Source organism: Tursiops truncatus, chromosome 18 (genome assembly GCF_011762595.2).
Source record: "Tursiops truncatus isolate mTurTru1 chromosome 18, mTurTru1.mat.Y, whole genome shotgun sequence".
In the NCBI taxonomy this organism is placed as follows: Eukaryota; Metazoa; Chordata; class Mammalia; order Artiodactyla; family Delphinidae; genus Tursiops; species Tursiops truncatus.
Window position 1 is genome coordinate 7,100,813 of NC_047051.1, and position 18,003 is coordinate 7,118,815.

Genomic DNA, 18,003 nt, shown 5'->3' on the forward strand with positions numbered 1-18,003 from the left:
CTAATGTTTAGAGGTTAAATAACTTGCACAAGGTCATAAAGCAAAGAGGTGTCAGAAGTAGAATTCAAACTCAGATCTCGTGGGCTCCAGTCAATTGTCTTCCCATTACACCAAGAATACCTAAGGACTATATCCACTTTTCACTATCTCTAGGTGGAAATTTTATTACTTTTGTTTTATACGACCTGTAGAAGAAACAAAATTTTAAAAGGAAAAAATTATACAATTTTAACTTCCCATAACTTTTAACCCTAAACTTACAATCTTAATATTTGCTTATTCTATCAGCTCATGCACACATTCTGTGCTACAAACCTGTGTAAAGTTGACTTCATTAACATCTGCCTTACGTAGGTATCACTATGATGTTATTACTTGGTGAAGGATCTGTGGATTTGCTTATGTAAAGATTTTATTCTTAAAGTTTAAAACTGCTAATCCCATGATACTACTCAAGGTATTAAACAGAATTCCTTCACTAGTAGAACCCTGTGGAGTTGCTGGTGTTTTTCCATTGTTGTTGATGATATATGTGGAAATGGGAATCTTTTTTCCCCAAGCAATATACAGTCTTAGATTTGCTTTTATTAAGGATTTCTGATCCACAGAGAAAAAAAAATACACACAATGGTTACACACAAGGGAAACTTTTTTAAAATTTAGTATGGAGGAAGGAGGTTTGGAGAAACATATTCTGGTCCATTCATCTTCTACTTTCATTGAGAATAACGATTAAAACAAGTATAAAAATAAGTCAGATCTGTGCTATGGGCAGTTACAGGAGGCCAAAGAAAAAGAAATAATTGCGCTGGTGTTTCTCTAATGAGAAGAAGTTTTCAGGAAAGTGTTCATCAATGGGAAAATGCCAGCCACACTTTCTATTCAGTCTGAGCCACAGATATTAGATATTAGAGTTATTATCTGTGGCCACTGCCTTCTGAAATACATCATGGTGCTCTAGCAATTACGAACAGGTACTTCCTATACTGAAAATTATTCCCAGGACCAGATGGCTTCACTGGCGAATTCTACCAAACATTTAAAAAAGAATTAATGCCAATCCTTCTTAAACTCTTCCAAAAAACTGAGGAAGAGGGAACACTTCCAAACTCATTTTATGAAGCCAGCATTACTCTGATACCAAAGCCAAATAAGGACACGATGAGAAAAGAAAACTATAGACCAATATCCTCAATGAATATGGAGGCAAAAATTCTCAACAGCATATTAGCAAACCAAATTCAAATACAACATGACCAAGTGGGATTTATCCTTGGGATAAACATATACAAATCAATAAATATGATACACCACATCAATAGAATAAAAGATAAAAATCATACTATCATCTTGATAGATGAAGAAAAGCATTTGACAAAATACGACACCCTTTCATGATAAAAACCCTCAACAAATTGAAGGAACATACCTCAGCATGATAAAGGCCATATATGACAACAGCTAACATTATACTCAACAGTGAAAAATTGAACGTTTCTCTTCTTGAACAGCAACAAGATAAGAATGCCCACACTCTCATCACTCTTATTCAGCATAACACTGGAAGTCCTAGCTAGAGTAATTAGGCAAAACAAAGAAATAAAAGGCATCCAAATTGGAAAGGAATAAGCAAAATTGTCTTTATTTGCAAATGGTATGATCTTAAATATAGAAAACCCTAAAGACTCAACCAAAAAAACATTTGAAACTAATCAATGAATTCACTAAAGTTGCAGGATGTAAGATCAACATACAAAAATCAGTTGTGCCTCTATACATTAACAACAAAACATCTGAAAAAGAAACAAAAATATCCCATTCACATTGGCATCAAAAACAATAAAGTACTTAGGAATAAATTTAACCAAGTGAAAGATCTGTACAATGAAAACTACCAGACTTTAATGAAAGAAACTGAAGGAGACACAAACAAATGGAAAGATATCCTACATTTATGGATCAGAAGATTAATATTGTTAAAATATCCATACTACGCAAAGCCATCTACAGATTCAACACAATCCATGTCAAACTTCCAATGGCGTTTTTCACAGCACTAGAAAGAAGAATCCTAAAATTTGTATGGAGACACAAAAGACCAAAAATAGCCAAAGCAATCATGAGAAAGAAGAACAAAGCCAGAGGCATCACACTTCCTGATTTCAAACTATACTATTGATACAAAACTATAGTAATTAAAACAGTATAAAAACAGACACACAGACCAGTGGAACAGAATAGAGAGCTCAGAAATAAACCCCTGTCACATAATAGTGACAAGGGAGCCAAGAACACTCAATGGGGGAGAGGATAATCTCTTCAACAAATCCTGTTGAGAAAACTGGATAACCACAGCGGAAAAAATGAACTTGAACCCTTATCTTACACCACTCACAAAAATGAACTCGAAATGGATTTAAAAGACTTAAAACATAAGGCCCAATACTGCAAAACCCTAGAAGAAAACAGAGGAAGGAAGCTCCTTGATATTGGTCTTGGTAATCATCTTTTTAGATGACACCAAAAGCACAAGCAACAAAAGCAAAAATCAACAAATGGGACTACATCAAACTAAAAAGCTCCTGTATGCAAAAGAAGCAATAAAAATAAATAAATAAAAAGGCAACCTACCAAATGGGAGAAAATATTTGCAAACCATAAATCAGATACGGGGTTAATATCCAAAATGTTAAGTAAATATATATAAAGAACTCATACAAGTCAATAACAACAACAACAACCCAATCAGAAAATGGGGAGAGGAATTAAACAGACAGTTTTCCAGAGAAGACATCCAAATGACCAACATGTACATGAAACTATGCTAAACATTATTAATCATCAGGGAAACGCAAATCAAAACAACAATGAGACATTACCTCGCATCTGTTGGAATGACTATTATCAAGAAGACAAGGGATAAGGGTTGGCAAGGATGTGGAAAGAAGGGAATCCTTGTGCACTGTTGGTGGGAATGAAAATTGGTTCAGCCACTATGGAAAAGAGTATTAAGGTTCCTCAAAAAATTAAAAATAGAACTACCAGACGACCCAACAATTCCACTCCCGGGTATATAACTGAAAGAAATAAAAACAGGATACTGAAGAGATATATGCATTCCCACATTGACTGCAGCTTTATTTACAATAACCAAGATATGAAAACAATGTAAGTGACCACTAACAGATGAATGGATAAAGATGATGTGGTACACATATACTACAGGAATATTATTCAGCCATGACAAAGAAGGAAACCCTGCCATTTGCAACAACATGGATAAACCCTGAAGGCATTATGCTAAGTGAGTTAAGTCATACAAAGAAGGACTAATGCATGTTACTTATATGTGGAATCTGAAAAAGCCAAACTTGTAAAAACAGCGAGTTGAAGGGTAGTTACCAGGGGCTGGGAGATGGGGGTGGGGGCAGGGAGTTGGGAAGATGGTGTTTAACGGCACAAACTTGCAACCAGTAGTTAAATAAGTCCTAGAAATCTAATGCACAGCACAGCGATTAAACACTACAATACTGCATCACATACTTCAGAGTTGCTAAGACACTGTATCTTAATTCCCACCAGAAAAAGAAATGATAACTATGTAACGTGATAGAGGTGTTAGCTAAGGCTACTGTGATAATCCTATCACAATATAGAAATATATCAAATCAACAGACTGTACACCTTAAACTTACACAATGCTGTGTCAATTATATCTAAATAAAAATAGTGTCAGCTTTTAGCTTTAAACAAGAAATGTATTTCTAAATTAATGACTTTCAGGAAAAAACAAGGTATTTATTATACATACATAAAATTTTCAAGTCTGATCCATCAAAATGCCATTATATTTACTTTGGAACTTCCTATGACTCTTGAAACAGTGCTTTTTGAGGGGGTAACAGTCACCTTAATCCAAAACACCTGAGGGTGGCTACATCTGAGGAAAGCACTATATTACTGTAGACCTTAGAAAAGAATCATCATCTAGTGTTTTTATAATGGGAATCATAAAATTATCTCTAACTCAGTGGAAAAAAATCCTGAAGGAATAAATTAACTACATTTCACAGTTCTTTAAATGCTTTTAGGAAATTTTAAGAGATCAACAAGCTAAATACATGATCACAGCTACTAACCAAAGGGATATTTATTTTCTATGATGCAACACTCTGGCCACAATATACAACTTCACAAAAAAGGGGACTGAAAGCCAGAAAGACCTAAGCTCAGCTCCTGGTCTAGCCTAACTTACAGGTCAAGGTCTCCCAAACCTCAGTTTCTTTACCTGTGGAATTAATGAAGTTACTCATTCAATGTTGGCTGAATGCCTACTATGTGCCAAACACTGTGTGAGCAGTGGAAGTTTGCTATTTGTTATTTGTTTTGAGTAAATAAAACCATGGTCCTTGCCCTTGCAAAACTCCTAATCTTGTCAACAGACAAAGAAACACAACATAACTAGGATGAACACTGTTATGCGAGGGAAACCAGAAAAGGCTGCAGAGAAGACAAGCAGTTTAGCTGAGACTCGAAGAATGAATATGAGTTGCTTAGATGGGGACTGTGGTTATTCCTTGAGGAAGAACAGACTATGCAAAGACAGGAAGGCAGCAAAGAAGAAGAGAGACTTTTAATGCAGATGATGCACAGAGCATCAAGAAGATAAACTTCAAGCCTTATTGACACACTAGGGAATTTGCCCTTTAGGGCAAATTTAGGGAAAGGTTAGGGAACCTTTAGGGAAAGGTTAGGTTCCTTCAACACTAAGATTCAGGAAACTGGCTGTATGCCCAACCAGATGAACCCAATTTGTCCACCATTTCATCTAAAGTTGTTAGTCTTTTAAAGCAAAAAAGCTCTGATGCTGACATTATGAAATCTAAAAGAACCTGCTTAACTGATAAATTTATCAGTTAAACTAAAATTTAGGACTAGCAGTAGATTGCTATTGTTTTGATTACAGTAGTAAAACATTCCAAAAGCAAGACAGATGACAAATGATATACTTCTGTTCTTTATCAAATACAAACCCTGTAAACACACGTGTGAAAATTATAAATAGGTATTAAATTTACATGCCCCCCAAAACAGTTTTTCACACTTTGTTCAAATAAAGCTTTACTCTCTTCACTCTGAATATCAATTAACTATAGAAGTACCTAAAGAGAATGTAAGGTCCCAGTTACCTGTGTTCTGCAGGCACAGGGGGCGGCCAAACAGCAGGATCTCTAAATGGTTCATCTTGACAGGACACAGGGAAATCTGGGGGCTTGTCGATTTTAAAACTTTCCAAAGTGCTGACAATACTTTTAACTTGTTCATATTCTTCCAATAATTCCTGCCGAACCTTAAAAAAATAGTCTTTATGCTACAAAATATTTATATAAATTGCAAATAACAAATTGCTATAGAATTCTAGTTTTCTTAATGTTGTTCAAAGTATGCAAAATGGGTAATTAAAACATAGTTTAAAAAAACAACTATTTAAAGTTACATAGGAGGCCAAGAATTGGTTTGAAGACATAAGTGTAATATATATCTTTTCTTAGTGCAAGTCGTTATATATCTTTCATGAAGAAATTCTTTCTACCAAAGAATGTGATGACCATTAAGACAATTTAAAACAAGCAACTAAGTTAGTAAGAAGTTAACCATTCCCAGAAATCTATGTTATGCTAAATACTTTTAATATATTTGTAAGCTTCCTCAAAAATTGTCAGCCAAAATGCTGATAGGAAATCAGCATTTCCTATCCCCAATATCACAAAATACGAAATGACTGTCGTGAGCATCTGAAAGCCTGAAGTGGTGTAATATTGATACTAAGAATTACCCATTTCCAATTTAAATTCTGCCTCACCAAGGTCTGAATCCTCTTCACCTTGTTTAAAATCTTTCAAGTCCTGGCTAAAGTTTATTTTGAGCTCAAAGGCAAGATTTTTCCCATATTTAAAAACCTTCACTGAGCACCAACTATGTGGAAATTCTCATGTTTTCGAACTTTGAGCCCAAACTAATTTTCAAAGACAAGCAGGTAATAGATTGAAAATTACATTTATAAATTAATTTTAACAATTTTAATTTTCTTAACCAGAAAGCACACTTCCCTATAAAGCAGAGCATAAGAAACTTTCCCTTAACTTTATCTCAAATAATATATAGAAAGGAACATATAAGGGAGTCACAGAACCAAAGAAAAATCTAAATTCAACTAATATATGCAATTATAGGCTACACTTAGAGAAATGAAATTTCAGAACCTAACAGAAAGAAACATAGTAGAAGTACCAGAACAAAAATGGTCACTATTTAACACAATTAAGAACAGGTCAAAAATATTTCCATGCTAGATTAATAAACAACTCCTGCCTGGGGCTAGGATGCAGGATAGAACACAACTAAAAATTTCAACTTGAGTTAAAGCGAGTGTATTGTTCTCACTCAACATAATTTGGTTAACACTTAAGTTGGAAAATAAGCCAAATTTACCCTGAAAACTTAGTAAACCATCAATTTCTGACCAGTGGAAAACTTAAAAGAAACACTTGAAAGGCATTAGCACATAAATGAAACTTCAAAGAAATGCCTGACTTTGTACTTTTAATTTTAAAAGGATTTTAAGTTTTAAGAGTAAGTGGGGAAATTCTAATTCAAGTTTTTATTAACTGTAATATTATATAACCAAGTTGTATAGTCAAGAGACACAGCAAATATATTAGTGTTTTTTATTAGATTACTGACTCCTTTGTATTTATAAGCAGTCTTTCAAAAGAAGAGGAAATCTTCTTAAAGGAAAAGTTTTATGAAATGAGTCAAAATTACATGTAAAATGAAAGGGGAAAGGGCAAGTAGAAATACCTTATTTCAAAAATTTGTAATCACACACAATTAGTCAACTGATCAGGGAAAAGAATTAAAAGTAGATTCAATTTGAATTAAATATCTTCAAAATATGTCTCATAAAATATATTATCAAAAGTATATAAAATATTAACTGGGAAAGACAGAAAACTATTCAGAGTACATTTTAAATATATTTCAGTATTCAGACAAATAAGAGATATTTACAAAAATCTCAAACTAATTTTCTAACTCTTATCTTTCAAGTATAACAGACCGCTGCCCTCATTCACTGAATACTTGAACGTGACCTTACCTGCTGCCATTTGCCTTTGACAGCTGGGTCTCTGACTGACTGGCAATGTCTCTGAATCTGCTGTATCACCCCCTGGTAATATACCATTGATGAGTCATAATTTCCAAGAAGTGCATATTCTCTTCCTTTCTTTGCATTGTCACAAATCTCAGCCAAATTCATCTTTCAGAGACCTAAACATAAAATATGACTTTTTATTAAGTTTTCAGTACTGACTTTAAAGTATTTCTTATTATGATTTAAAAGATCTGCTTAAAACTACTTTGAAAGTCAAAATGGTTCTCTCACTCTTTGAGGTTATCTGAATGCATCTTATAATACTGAACAAAATTCCCAATTTTGGAAATACAAAGGAGATCACAAAAGAACACACAAAGAGATAATAAGGAGACAAATTACACAGCTCTGAACTATCGATTTATGTTACAGGTAAATAAATTAGACACTAGTTCTCCTTGCTCATTTATAATTACTACACGCTGCAATAATAGTAAAGATAAACTTGCTTTATTTTAGTCCACCTATTCTTGACAATGTAAAAATAAATATATGAATATCTCACATTTTCCAATGACATCAACAATTAAAACTGCAGAAACTATTTCTCACTAAAACTATTTGGCCCCAAGAACAAAAAGTTAAGGAACTTTTTGACTTAAGGAACACATTTTAAAAGAACAGCCTATAGTTGTCCATGCATCGTTTGTATACATTTAATTGTTCCATACAATTTAAATCTAAGAAAAAACCTGTGAATTAAACTACTTGAGCTCTTTTTGCTCCTCATGTTGTAATCTTCTATGACCCTGTCATTTGTAGCTTTTTGTCTGTGCAAATAACTATCATTAATCTTTCCCCTTCTATAAGATGCTAGGAAAAAATATCATCTGAACCTCTGGTTTCCACCAAAGCCCTCCAGCCCAGTAATTCTGGCTTTTCTTCCAGGCTTCTCTAAAGTCTCCCAAGATCATCCAAGGCTTCTAAGCAAAGCTGCTTTCCACCGAAAACTACAAAGAGTAGGAAGTCCAGAGATACAGGAGAATGACATCTTGGGAATGAGTCCAAATTGACCTACTCTTATTTCCTGGAACAGTAAACCAATGAATACACTTGGTAGAGAAAAATCAAAATATTTCTCCATGCCTTCCTGAGGGAATTAAATTTTGATGTGGGTAGCTTGGCCCTTCCTCTCTACTTCTTATCTATTCTTAAGGGGCTCAAAAACTCTTCCTCAAAATTAACTGTCTCTAGTTCTAGTCATTTCAGCTGACTCCAGTACATTTCTGAGAATAAAATTGTTTCCTTTATGTGTTTTGGCATATTATTTGCCCCTTCTCCAGGCATAGGTTCCTTGAAGGCAGCATCTATGTTACTTGAGAATCACACTGCAGCAAATAGTACACTACTGTTACACAGTAAGAAATGTCAACATTCAGTAGATCTACCCACAGAAAATAGGACAACCACGGAAAGCCTCCTCTTCAAATTAGAACAATTCTTCAAATTAGTCACTGTGAGACAAAAGCATTAATTCTGCTAATATGTACAGGTACACAAATATGCAGACTGAAAATATCTCGATGGAAAGCAGGGGTCAGCAAACTTTTTCTGTAAAGGGCCAGAGAGTAAATATTTTTAGCTTTGAGGGGCAATGGGCAAAATCGAGGATATTATGTAAGTACTTATATAATGAGACAAAAATGTCCACAATTTTTATCGACAAAATTCAAAATATTATAGTAGTAATAGTTGAGTACCACTTTTTGCAAAACAGGTCTACTAATAAGGATGGAACTCTTTTGTGGGGGGATATTTCATGTAGTTCAGATTCAAAGTTACTGTTCCCTATCATCAAAAGCAATTGCAAATGTTCGTATGTTAATGCTGCTCTTTAATAATACTTATGCATTTCATGTTTAAAAGTGTCTTTTTACCCAGATAGGTACTGTCACATAATGATATCAAATCACAAGCATATGATTTCATCCAGCATATTCACTGTTTGGAAAGCATTTAAAGATTTTATTCTTCTCTTGATAATGTCTTTTAGCATGTCATTACATTGCATGTTAATCACTTCCAATTGAAGGGTAAGTGGAAGTATCTCAATTACACAGTTAAATGGATTTCATAATATGGAAATTTCCTTTGCACTTGCATCAAAGTAGTTTGAGCTCAAAAAAATATACTGAAAATCTGGGTGGGAATGGAGATCTCACTTCTTTGCTTTAACTTTTGACAGCAAGGAAAGCTATATAAAATAGCTTGGTATTACTTGTGATTCAAACATTAGTTGGCATTGAAATAACTTTTAGTTTTGCATATAAGCACTGTTTGGTCCTGTAATTTTCAGTTGATTCATAAAGAAACATTATTAAGTCTGCAGCCAAACTGATTTCCAAAGCCATTCAGTGTTCAGTAATAGTGGGTGAGAGCAGTTCCTCTCATTCAGAAAAATTTCTAATCAGCCCTTAGCTCAAGCGATTACAATAGAACTTTACCACTACAAGCCACCAAACTGCTGTGTGGCAGGGGCAAGTCTATTTCTGACAAAGATTCATGGAACTGACAATGGCTAAGTCCTCAAGAGCAACACTCGAGTCTTAAGACACTAATGCTTCCTTACTACATGATAGATTCAAATATTCTCTGCAAAACGCCTGCTGATAAAAAAAAACAGTGAAGGGCTTCCCTGGTGGCACAGTGGTTAAGAATCCGCCTGCCAATGCAGGGGACATGGGTTCGAGCCCTGGTCCGGGAAGATCCCACATGGCACAGAGCAACTAAGCCTGTGCACCACAACTACTGAGCCTGTGCACTAGGCCCCACGAGCCACAACTACTGAGCCAGCATGCTGCAACTACTGAAGCCTATGCACCTACAGCCCCTGCTCTGCAACAAAAGAAGCCACCGCAATGAGAAGCCCATGCGCTGCAATGAAGAGGAGCCCCTGCTCACAGCAACTAGAGAAAGCCCGTGTGCAGCAACGAAGACCCAACACAGCCAAAAATAAATAAAATAAAAAATAAATAAAATTTTAAAAAACAGTGAAGAGCCAACAACTTTAACCATGCTACATTTTCACAGCTTTGTAAATTTGTTCACCTAAGCCTTTTTCTGTTCTACACATATTTTTTGCCACCCCGAGTTTCAACACATCTTAACAGATTCCACTTCAGGTTGTACAGAATTCGTGTTTTCTCAACTTTTTATAAGTATTCCTGTCTGTAGCTATTCCACAAATACTATTCATTAAATGTAATTTTTCAGTAACTTCAAACTCAGCATTGACTTCTCAAATAAACACTTAAGCTGTTTTGGTAACATCTGTCAATTCATCAAGAGCCAAGGAAAACCAATCAAAATCATTTGCCTTGTTTTATTTAATTGATTATTGATGTCCTCAATAGCAACTGTTCTCACCAGAAGGCTAATAGTCACAAGCAAGTTTATTTTCTCCAGACACATTTCTTTGGCTGCTACAATCAAACAAGATTTACTTAAATTACCATTGGTAAATGACTTCCTTGTTTGGCCAACAAATGAGACACTCAGAAACTTACTCTGGGTGCAGCCTGATTTTCGTTTTTTAATTTTGTGAAGAAATGCTGCTTAAAAAGATATTCCTTTTTAAGTTTTCTAACCACTGCTTTCCTATGAATTGGGAATACCATGACGAGTGATTCTCTGGTAATGTCAGTGTAAATTGTATGTCTTTAGCACAGCTATAGTGTCATTGCATAACAATCAAAATGCTTTGTCATTTACTTCGATATTCTACACTCCACTGTGCTTTAAAAGTATAAATATGTCAAGTCCATTTTTCTCATCTTTTCTTGTTTTGACATGATGGGAATCCGCTGACAATGAATGAAGTAAAATGTCACAGTACAGTGATATGCAGGGCACGTGAAACACTGTGATTATAGTGCACACCAAGCAGCAGTGCAAAGCAACGGGAACATCACGAAGTCTCTACTCCAACTACTGAACTCTGCACAAAAGTAGCCATAAACAATATGTAAACAAATGAGTGTGGTTGTGTTCCAATAAAACTTTATTTATAGACACTGATATCTGAATTTCATTTATTTTCACGTCACAGAACACTATTCTTCTTTTGACTTCTTTAACCATTAAAAAAAAGGAAAATAACATTCTTAGTTCATGGGCCATACAAAAATAAGGAGCAGATTGAATTTGGCCCCCAGACTATAGGTTGCCAACTCCTGCTTTCAGCTTGTCTTAAGACTCTAGGAAAATAAACACATATTAACCCAAAAGAAGTAGAAGGAAGAACATAATAAGGTTAAGAGCAAAAATCAATAAAATAGAACAGAAAAAAAAAAAGAAATTTCTATGTAGCCAAAAGCTGGTTCTTTGGAAAGATCATTAAAAATGATTAAACCTCTAGTATTACTGACCAAGAAAGGGAGAGAGAAAACACAAATTACCAAAATCAGAAATGATGGAGGGGTTATCACTACAAACTTTAGAGCTATTAAAAGGCAAAAGAGGGCTTAATGAAATGGACAAGTTCTATGAAAGTCACAACATACCAAAGCTATTTCTCAAGAAGAAACAGAGTAATTAATCTGAATAGTCCTCTGTCAATCAATGAAATTCAATTTGTAATTTAAACTCTTTCCACCAAAAAAAACCCAAAATAAACAAACAAAAAAAAACTCCCAAAACACTCCAAATCCAAAAGGTTTCACAAGTGAATCCTCTCAAGTACTCAGGGAAAAAATAAACCAATTCCAAACAAACTCTCTCAGAAAAAGGAAGAGGTGGAAAAACCGCCAACTCATACTTTAAGGCCAGCTTTACCCTGATACCAAAACCAGACATTATAAGAAAAGAAATTTACCTACCAGTATCCCTCAGGAACACAGATACAAAAATATTTAAATTTTAGCTAATCAAGTCCAGTATATAAAAAGGATAACACATTATGACCAAGTGGGGCTTATACCAAAAATTCAAGGTGGTTTCTATTAAAAAACCAATCAGTATAATTTTTTTTTTTTTTTGGCGATACGCGGGCCTCTCACTGTTGTGGCCTCTCCCGTTGCGGAGCACAGGCTCCGGACGCGCAGGCTCAGCGGCCATGGCTCACGGGCCCAGCCGCTCCGCGGCATGTGGCATCTTCCCAGACCGGGGCACGAACCCGTGTCCCCTGCATCGGCAGGCGGACTCTCAACCACTGAGCCACCAGGGAAGCCCGATGAATCTTTTTATATAGATCAAATTATCATTTTGTAATGTAACTACTACCTGATCTACCTGCTTAATGTGGTCAAGTAAAGTCACAGAACATGGCCTTTTGTCAAAGAGAACTGAGAATCCTGCCATGTTGTTGGTAAGGAAGGGGGAGAAGGGGGAGAGAAAGGCCTCCGGTTACGGAGCACTTCAGGTTTACCTCCGTTAAACTGTCTAATCTTCCCAAAAATCTTATAGATAGCATTAACATCTTTTTTGAGTGGGGCGCAGGTCTGGAAACATGCGCATGATCACATGGAAAATAAGCTGTAGTTCCAGAAGTGGACAACAGATCTATCTGACCCCTCCCACTGCACCACACTCAGGAAATGATCCTTGGAGAAATGTTCTCTGTAAAAGAATATCACTGTATATGTTGAGAAACTAAAGTATTGATCCAAAAGATCTGTAAGGGTCTTTCTAGTTTTAGTGTGATATTTATACAAATAGACAGCAATTATCAGTTTAAATGAATAAATCTAAAGTTATTGAGGAATGGTCCAATCATAAGTTCTTGGCCTGAATTCTCTTCTCTTCAGAACACATTAGGATATTGGTTTCCTCACTATTTTAAGCTTCCCCTTAGTAAACCAATCAAATTATAAGGAAAAAAAATTGCACCGCCTGGTGTTTTGCTGTCATCTAATCAATGAAACAATTCTTACTTGTCCTAGCTCAGGTTCCATAGTGGCTATTTCAAATCTCCACTATTCTCCTTTCCTAACCCCAATCTCATCTCTCATCAATTGACGTTTACTTCTATCCACCTCTTAGGGGCCATAAGCTTTGAACTCTCACCTTTTACCACCCAACCTATATCTATTCGCATCTCTTCCTTTTTCAGAGCATCTCCCCTCCTATCAACACTAGCATGCTGCCTAGTAACACAGCTAGAACTTAGCTGCTGCTTATGAAACGTACCAAATTCATTCTAGCCTAATTCTTCCACCCTGCTCATCCCATCCTTTCCTACTTTCTCAGGGATCTCGATCAGCTCTCTCCTCGCTCTTCGTCGCCTACATTGTCACACATTTCCTCTTTATAGGCTCTTTCCTTAATAGCTTGTCATCAATCTTTAAAAAAAAAACCTATAAACCTCTTTTAGTTTGCCTCAACTCTTTTTCTTCACAGTCAAGCTTCTTTAAAAAGAAGTGTGACTGGAAATTTTAATGTTAAGGAAGTACTGTTGAATTTTTTAAGTAGGCAATACTACAGTTCTATTTTTTTTTTAAAGAATCCTTAACTTTCAAAGATACATAATGAAATAATTACAGATAAAAAGATATGATATCTGAGTCTAGCTTTAAAATAATCCATGGGACTTCCCTGGTGGTGCAGTGGTTAAGAATCCGCCTGCCAGTGTTGGCAGGGGACACCGTTCAATCCCTGGTCCAGGAAGATTCCCACGTGCCGCAGAGCAACTAAGCCCGCACACCACAACTACTGAGCCCGCGAGCCACAGCTACTGAAGCCCGCGCGCCTAGAGCCCGTGCTCCGCAACAAGAGAAGCCACCGCAATGAGAAGCCTACGCACCACAACGAAGAGGAGCCCCTGCTCACTGCAACTAGAGAAAGCCCGTGCGCAGCAACGAACATCCAATGCAGCCAAAAATAAAAATTAATTAAAAAAGAAATAAATAAAATTATCCAAATGTGGGCAGAGATTATAGACGAAACAAAATTGGTCATGTGTTCATTCTCCAAGCTAGGTGATGGCTACATGGGGCTCATTATTCTGTTTTCTTTTGTGTATGTATTAATACGGAAACTCTTTTCAAGTAGCCTATGCCCAGATTCCTCTTCTTCATTTTTGCAAAGTTTAGAAATGATGTGCAGTCACCAAATCCACTGGACACATTTCAATCTTTGCCTTACTCACCCTCTCCGAGGCACCTGGACCACTCCCTCCCTGCTTCCTGCTTTCCTCTCCTTCGTCATTTGTTATGATGCTTTCTGCGGTTCTTCTCCTTGCTCTCTGCCTCCTGACCTCTCAGCCTCATCTGTGGGCTCCCACTTCCTTTCAAACACACCTCCCTCTCCCCAGAAACTCAACTCCCCTGTAAATGCTGCTGTTTCTCAAGAGATCCACATCCAAACCTCTTCTTTTTTCATAGCTACACATTCCTCCTATGTGAGCTGGTCCATTCTCTCCTGTAACTACTTATCTACACGTAAACCTCTACCTCTGAGCTCTGTCCAGAACTCTGGATACAAATGCCTCCTTCCCTGAATATCAAGGAACCTTGAACAAATACTCAAAAGTAAACCGATTTATCTTTATCTTTTGCCCCCGATAAAAACCTGCTCCTCCTCGTCTCAATCAGTGGTTTCAATATCCCATCAGTCATCCTAGCCAGAAAACTAAGAATCATTTGTCTTAGGATTCCAAATCTTTCTAGCCCCCAACATCCAAACTCTTATCAAGTCATATCAATTTTACCTCTTAAATACTCCTGCAATCCATCTCTTCCCATAACTCCGACTGCTTACTTTAGGCTCTTTTCCTTACTGGACTTTTTTTTTTCCCCCCCTAAAACTGGTTTTCCTATCACCTCTCTCCTGGATCCATTCTCCACACTGGAGCCGGAGGTCTTTCTAAAATCCAAACCCAATAAATGGCACTACTCCATCAGAAATTCTTCAACAGTCACCCCATGTTGAGGAAAAAATTCTAAACGCTTTATCATGGTACCAAGTACTTCGAGACCTGGTCTCTCCCACTACATTGCAAGTATTCTGGGATTTAGTCATCAGAATGACCTAGGGTTCCGCAAACACAAAGCACTCCAATTTTTCCTTTGCTTTTGTAATGCCATTTGCCTAGAATGACTCTCCTCAGCCTCTCTCCAGGAAAAGCTTAAGCAACTTTCCTAACACAAGTCAAACGTCACATCATTCTGGAGGCTTCTCCTAATCTCCCTAGACAGAGTCAGGATCTTTCTTCCAAAGGGTGTGGAGAACGGCATGAGTGGTTGAGATCATGACTGAGATGAGCTAGACCCACGTGGGTTGAAATCCCAGGTTCACATCTTATCAGCTATGCCTTTGGGCAAGGTCTCTAAGGCTGTTTCCTCATCTCTAGATAACAGCAGTGGGATTGCATGCAAAATACGCCAGAGTACCTCCCACAAAGTAAGTATTCAATACACGTCACTGTGATATTACCACGTATTCCCACTCGAGGCTCACAGCAACTTGCACCTCTCTCCCACACTACTGTGATGACACGAATGTGTGCCCACGCAGGACACAGACTATATTCTATCATCTCTCAATTCCCACCACCTGGCATCTATTGCCTGGCACATAATAGGTCCTTAACAAATCTTGAATGAATAAATAAGGTATTTCAAATCCTTATACTGTATACCGTAAGGTCTTGATTTTTTTCTAGTGGTCTTACTAAACCTACTTTTTATCTCCTCCTATGAAACTGCTACTTTAAGTATAGTTTACAGAGGCCAACTTCATTTAATGGAAATAAAAGGAATTTTATAGTGGCCTTATGATGTTTTCTTGTTTTAAAACATACACACACAAAATAAGCCCACAATACATCAATAATTTCCCAACATACCACTGTAAAATGCCAAATTTCTAGGATGGTATTCTACCTATCAAAAAATGTTAAAGGGTAGACAAGGCAGGTTTTCTACATCTGTGTCAGCTTCCTTACCGCCAGGGCCTGAGCAAACTTCAGGTGCTAAGGTGTATTCCAGAGCATTAAGAAAAAGAAAGAAAGAAAGAACACGGCGCTTTTCATTCTGAAAAATGGTCCTGAGAAATTCTGAGAAATGTTATAAAAAATAAAATAATTATTACTACCCACTGCTAAAAAAAATGAAATAAAAAGACAAGTCTGTATTTCAAAAACATTAGTGATTTAAAGTTGAACTGAGGTTTCAAATAGAATCAAAATATGTGTCGGCAGTGTTCAGGCTAGTAGGCAGGGGTGGATCTTGACCCTCAATAAATAAAATGCAAAACGCAAAACGGTAAAAATATCAGATACTACCATATAACAGCATGGTATCTTTTCTCTACTTCTACACTTAACCTTTAAACATTAATGCCCTTTGAGTAATTATTAATCAATGGGTTTAATTAATGCAAACACCTCCTAACTACTTCAGAACAAATCTGATCAAATACCTAGAAATAAAGGAGGGAATCAGGGAAAAGGAGAAACGCCTGTTAAAATATAGTTTTTCGGGTCTCCCATCAAACGTGTGCCATACATACGGTTCTGCACCGAGAGGCAGCAACCTGAGGGGGAGAGGCGCCGAAGGCCCGAGGCCCTGCAGCCTGGGCGGCCGCTCCTCCCAGAGACTACGCGGGGCGGTGGCCGGGCCGGGGTGGGGCCAGTTCTGCAACCGGGGCGGGCCAAATGGCGGGGCGGAAAGCCCGAGTCTCACCTCCACTTCCCCTTCCCAGCGCTCAGAACCCAATTCCGCGACCACCCCAGAACCCCCCTCAACACAAAGAGAAAGATTGTCTCTCCCCGCTCGGCTCAAAGTTTATCGGTCTTTCCCAGCTGTCGGGGACGCCGGGCTTTGTAGTTCTCCCGTCCAGGCCGCCCCGCCAAGGCCGCGAGCCCAAGGAGCCGCTGAACTACAATCCCCATCATGCCATGCGCTCCCGCGGCTCTCCCCGTCCCGCACGGCACGCACTGCCTCCCCCGCCGCGCACAGCCCCCGCCTCTCCCGCGGCGGGAGCAGGGGTGGGGCTGTCAAACCGGATACCCCACCAGCGGCTCTGTAGCTGGCGCCCGTCTCCTTCGGATTCATTACCTAGGTGCCGCAGGTCGACCGACCGTTTTGCTGCGGTCCAGGTGGGGTGGGGGTGGGGCATAGGCCGCCGCCGCCGCGGAGTCCGTTAGTTCGCGACGTGCGTGTAGAGGCGGCGGCGGCGGCGTACGGTTGCCATGGCAGCCGTGGGCCTGTAGGGCGTGGGGCTCGAAGTCAGCTCTGGGGAGGAGCCTGGGAACCCACCCAGGTGCCGGGGCAGGGAGGCACTAGGGTGCGCCTAGGAGCGGAGGGAGACGGTGGCATTGAGGGGGACGGGTGACGAATTGAACTCCGGTGCTGCCGATGAGCCCTGCGCGGCAGCGTCCAATCCCCGTGGCAGGACGCGTGTCCGTTCTCTCGGCGAGCGCGTCGAGCCTGCTCTATTCTGAGACGATGCCTGTGGCGTCAGAGGAAGGAGCGGCGCCAGGCTCTTTAAAGGTCGCTGGTCCAGCCCTTCCCTCGCCGCCTATCCTGGCATCCCCGCGGGCCCTGCCTCGAGGCATGTTTGGAACCTAAGTCACCTCTTTTGAGTTTTTTCACCAGTAAAACCGAATTTGCAACCTCTCACACCTCCTTTCTGCCATTTTCTGTGTAGGATAGAAACGAATCATTTAGTGAAGTGTAATGCATGCGGCCTTTAGGATTATTCGGGAGGCTTGAGAATTTGTAAATGGCATTGATTTCACTTGAACATTGATCTATAATATTTCTTAAATAATCGTATGTGGGCTGGCCATGACCCGTCTCAGAGATGCCGTGAGTCTAAAACCCACTTCTTCGTTCACGCCCTGCCGC

At 38.4% G+C, this 18,003-nt stretch overlaps 1 protein-coding gene across 16 annotated transcripts in view; it reads right to left on the reverse strand.

Annotated features, from left to right (window-relative positions):
- The window catches only part of KATNAL1 (katanin catalytic subunit A1 like 1), a 90,402-nt gene extending 73,076 nt beyond the window's left edge, over positions 1 to 17,326 (reverse strand). For 12 of the 16 annotated variants that reach the window (XR_012327560.1, XR_012327559.1, XR_012327556.1 and 9 more), the window contains exons 1-3: positions 17,212 to 17,326; positions 7,160 to 7,332; positions 5,190 to 5,350 (exon numbers count right to left, since the gene is read on the reverse strand). Coding sequence is in view for 9 of the 16 variants with exons in the window: in XM_073795014.1 (XP_073651115.1) it covers positions 5,190 to 5,350; positions 7,160 to 7,321 (323 nt within the window). In the remaining 7 variants the exon portion in view is untranslated. Of the gene's footprint in view, positions 1 to 5,189; positions 5,351 to 7,159; positions 7,333 to 16,097; positions 16,209 to 16,573; positions 16,772 to 16,836; positions 16,954 to 17,211 lie in introns of those variants that run through there. The other 4 variants (XM_073795009.1, XM_019936794.3, XM_033843481.2 and 1 more) reach the window with 4 other exon arrangements.
- Between the last annotated feature and the right edge of the window lie 677 nt (positions 17,327 to 18,003).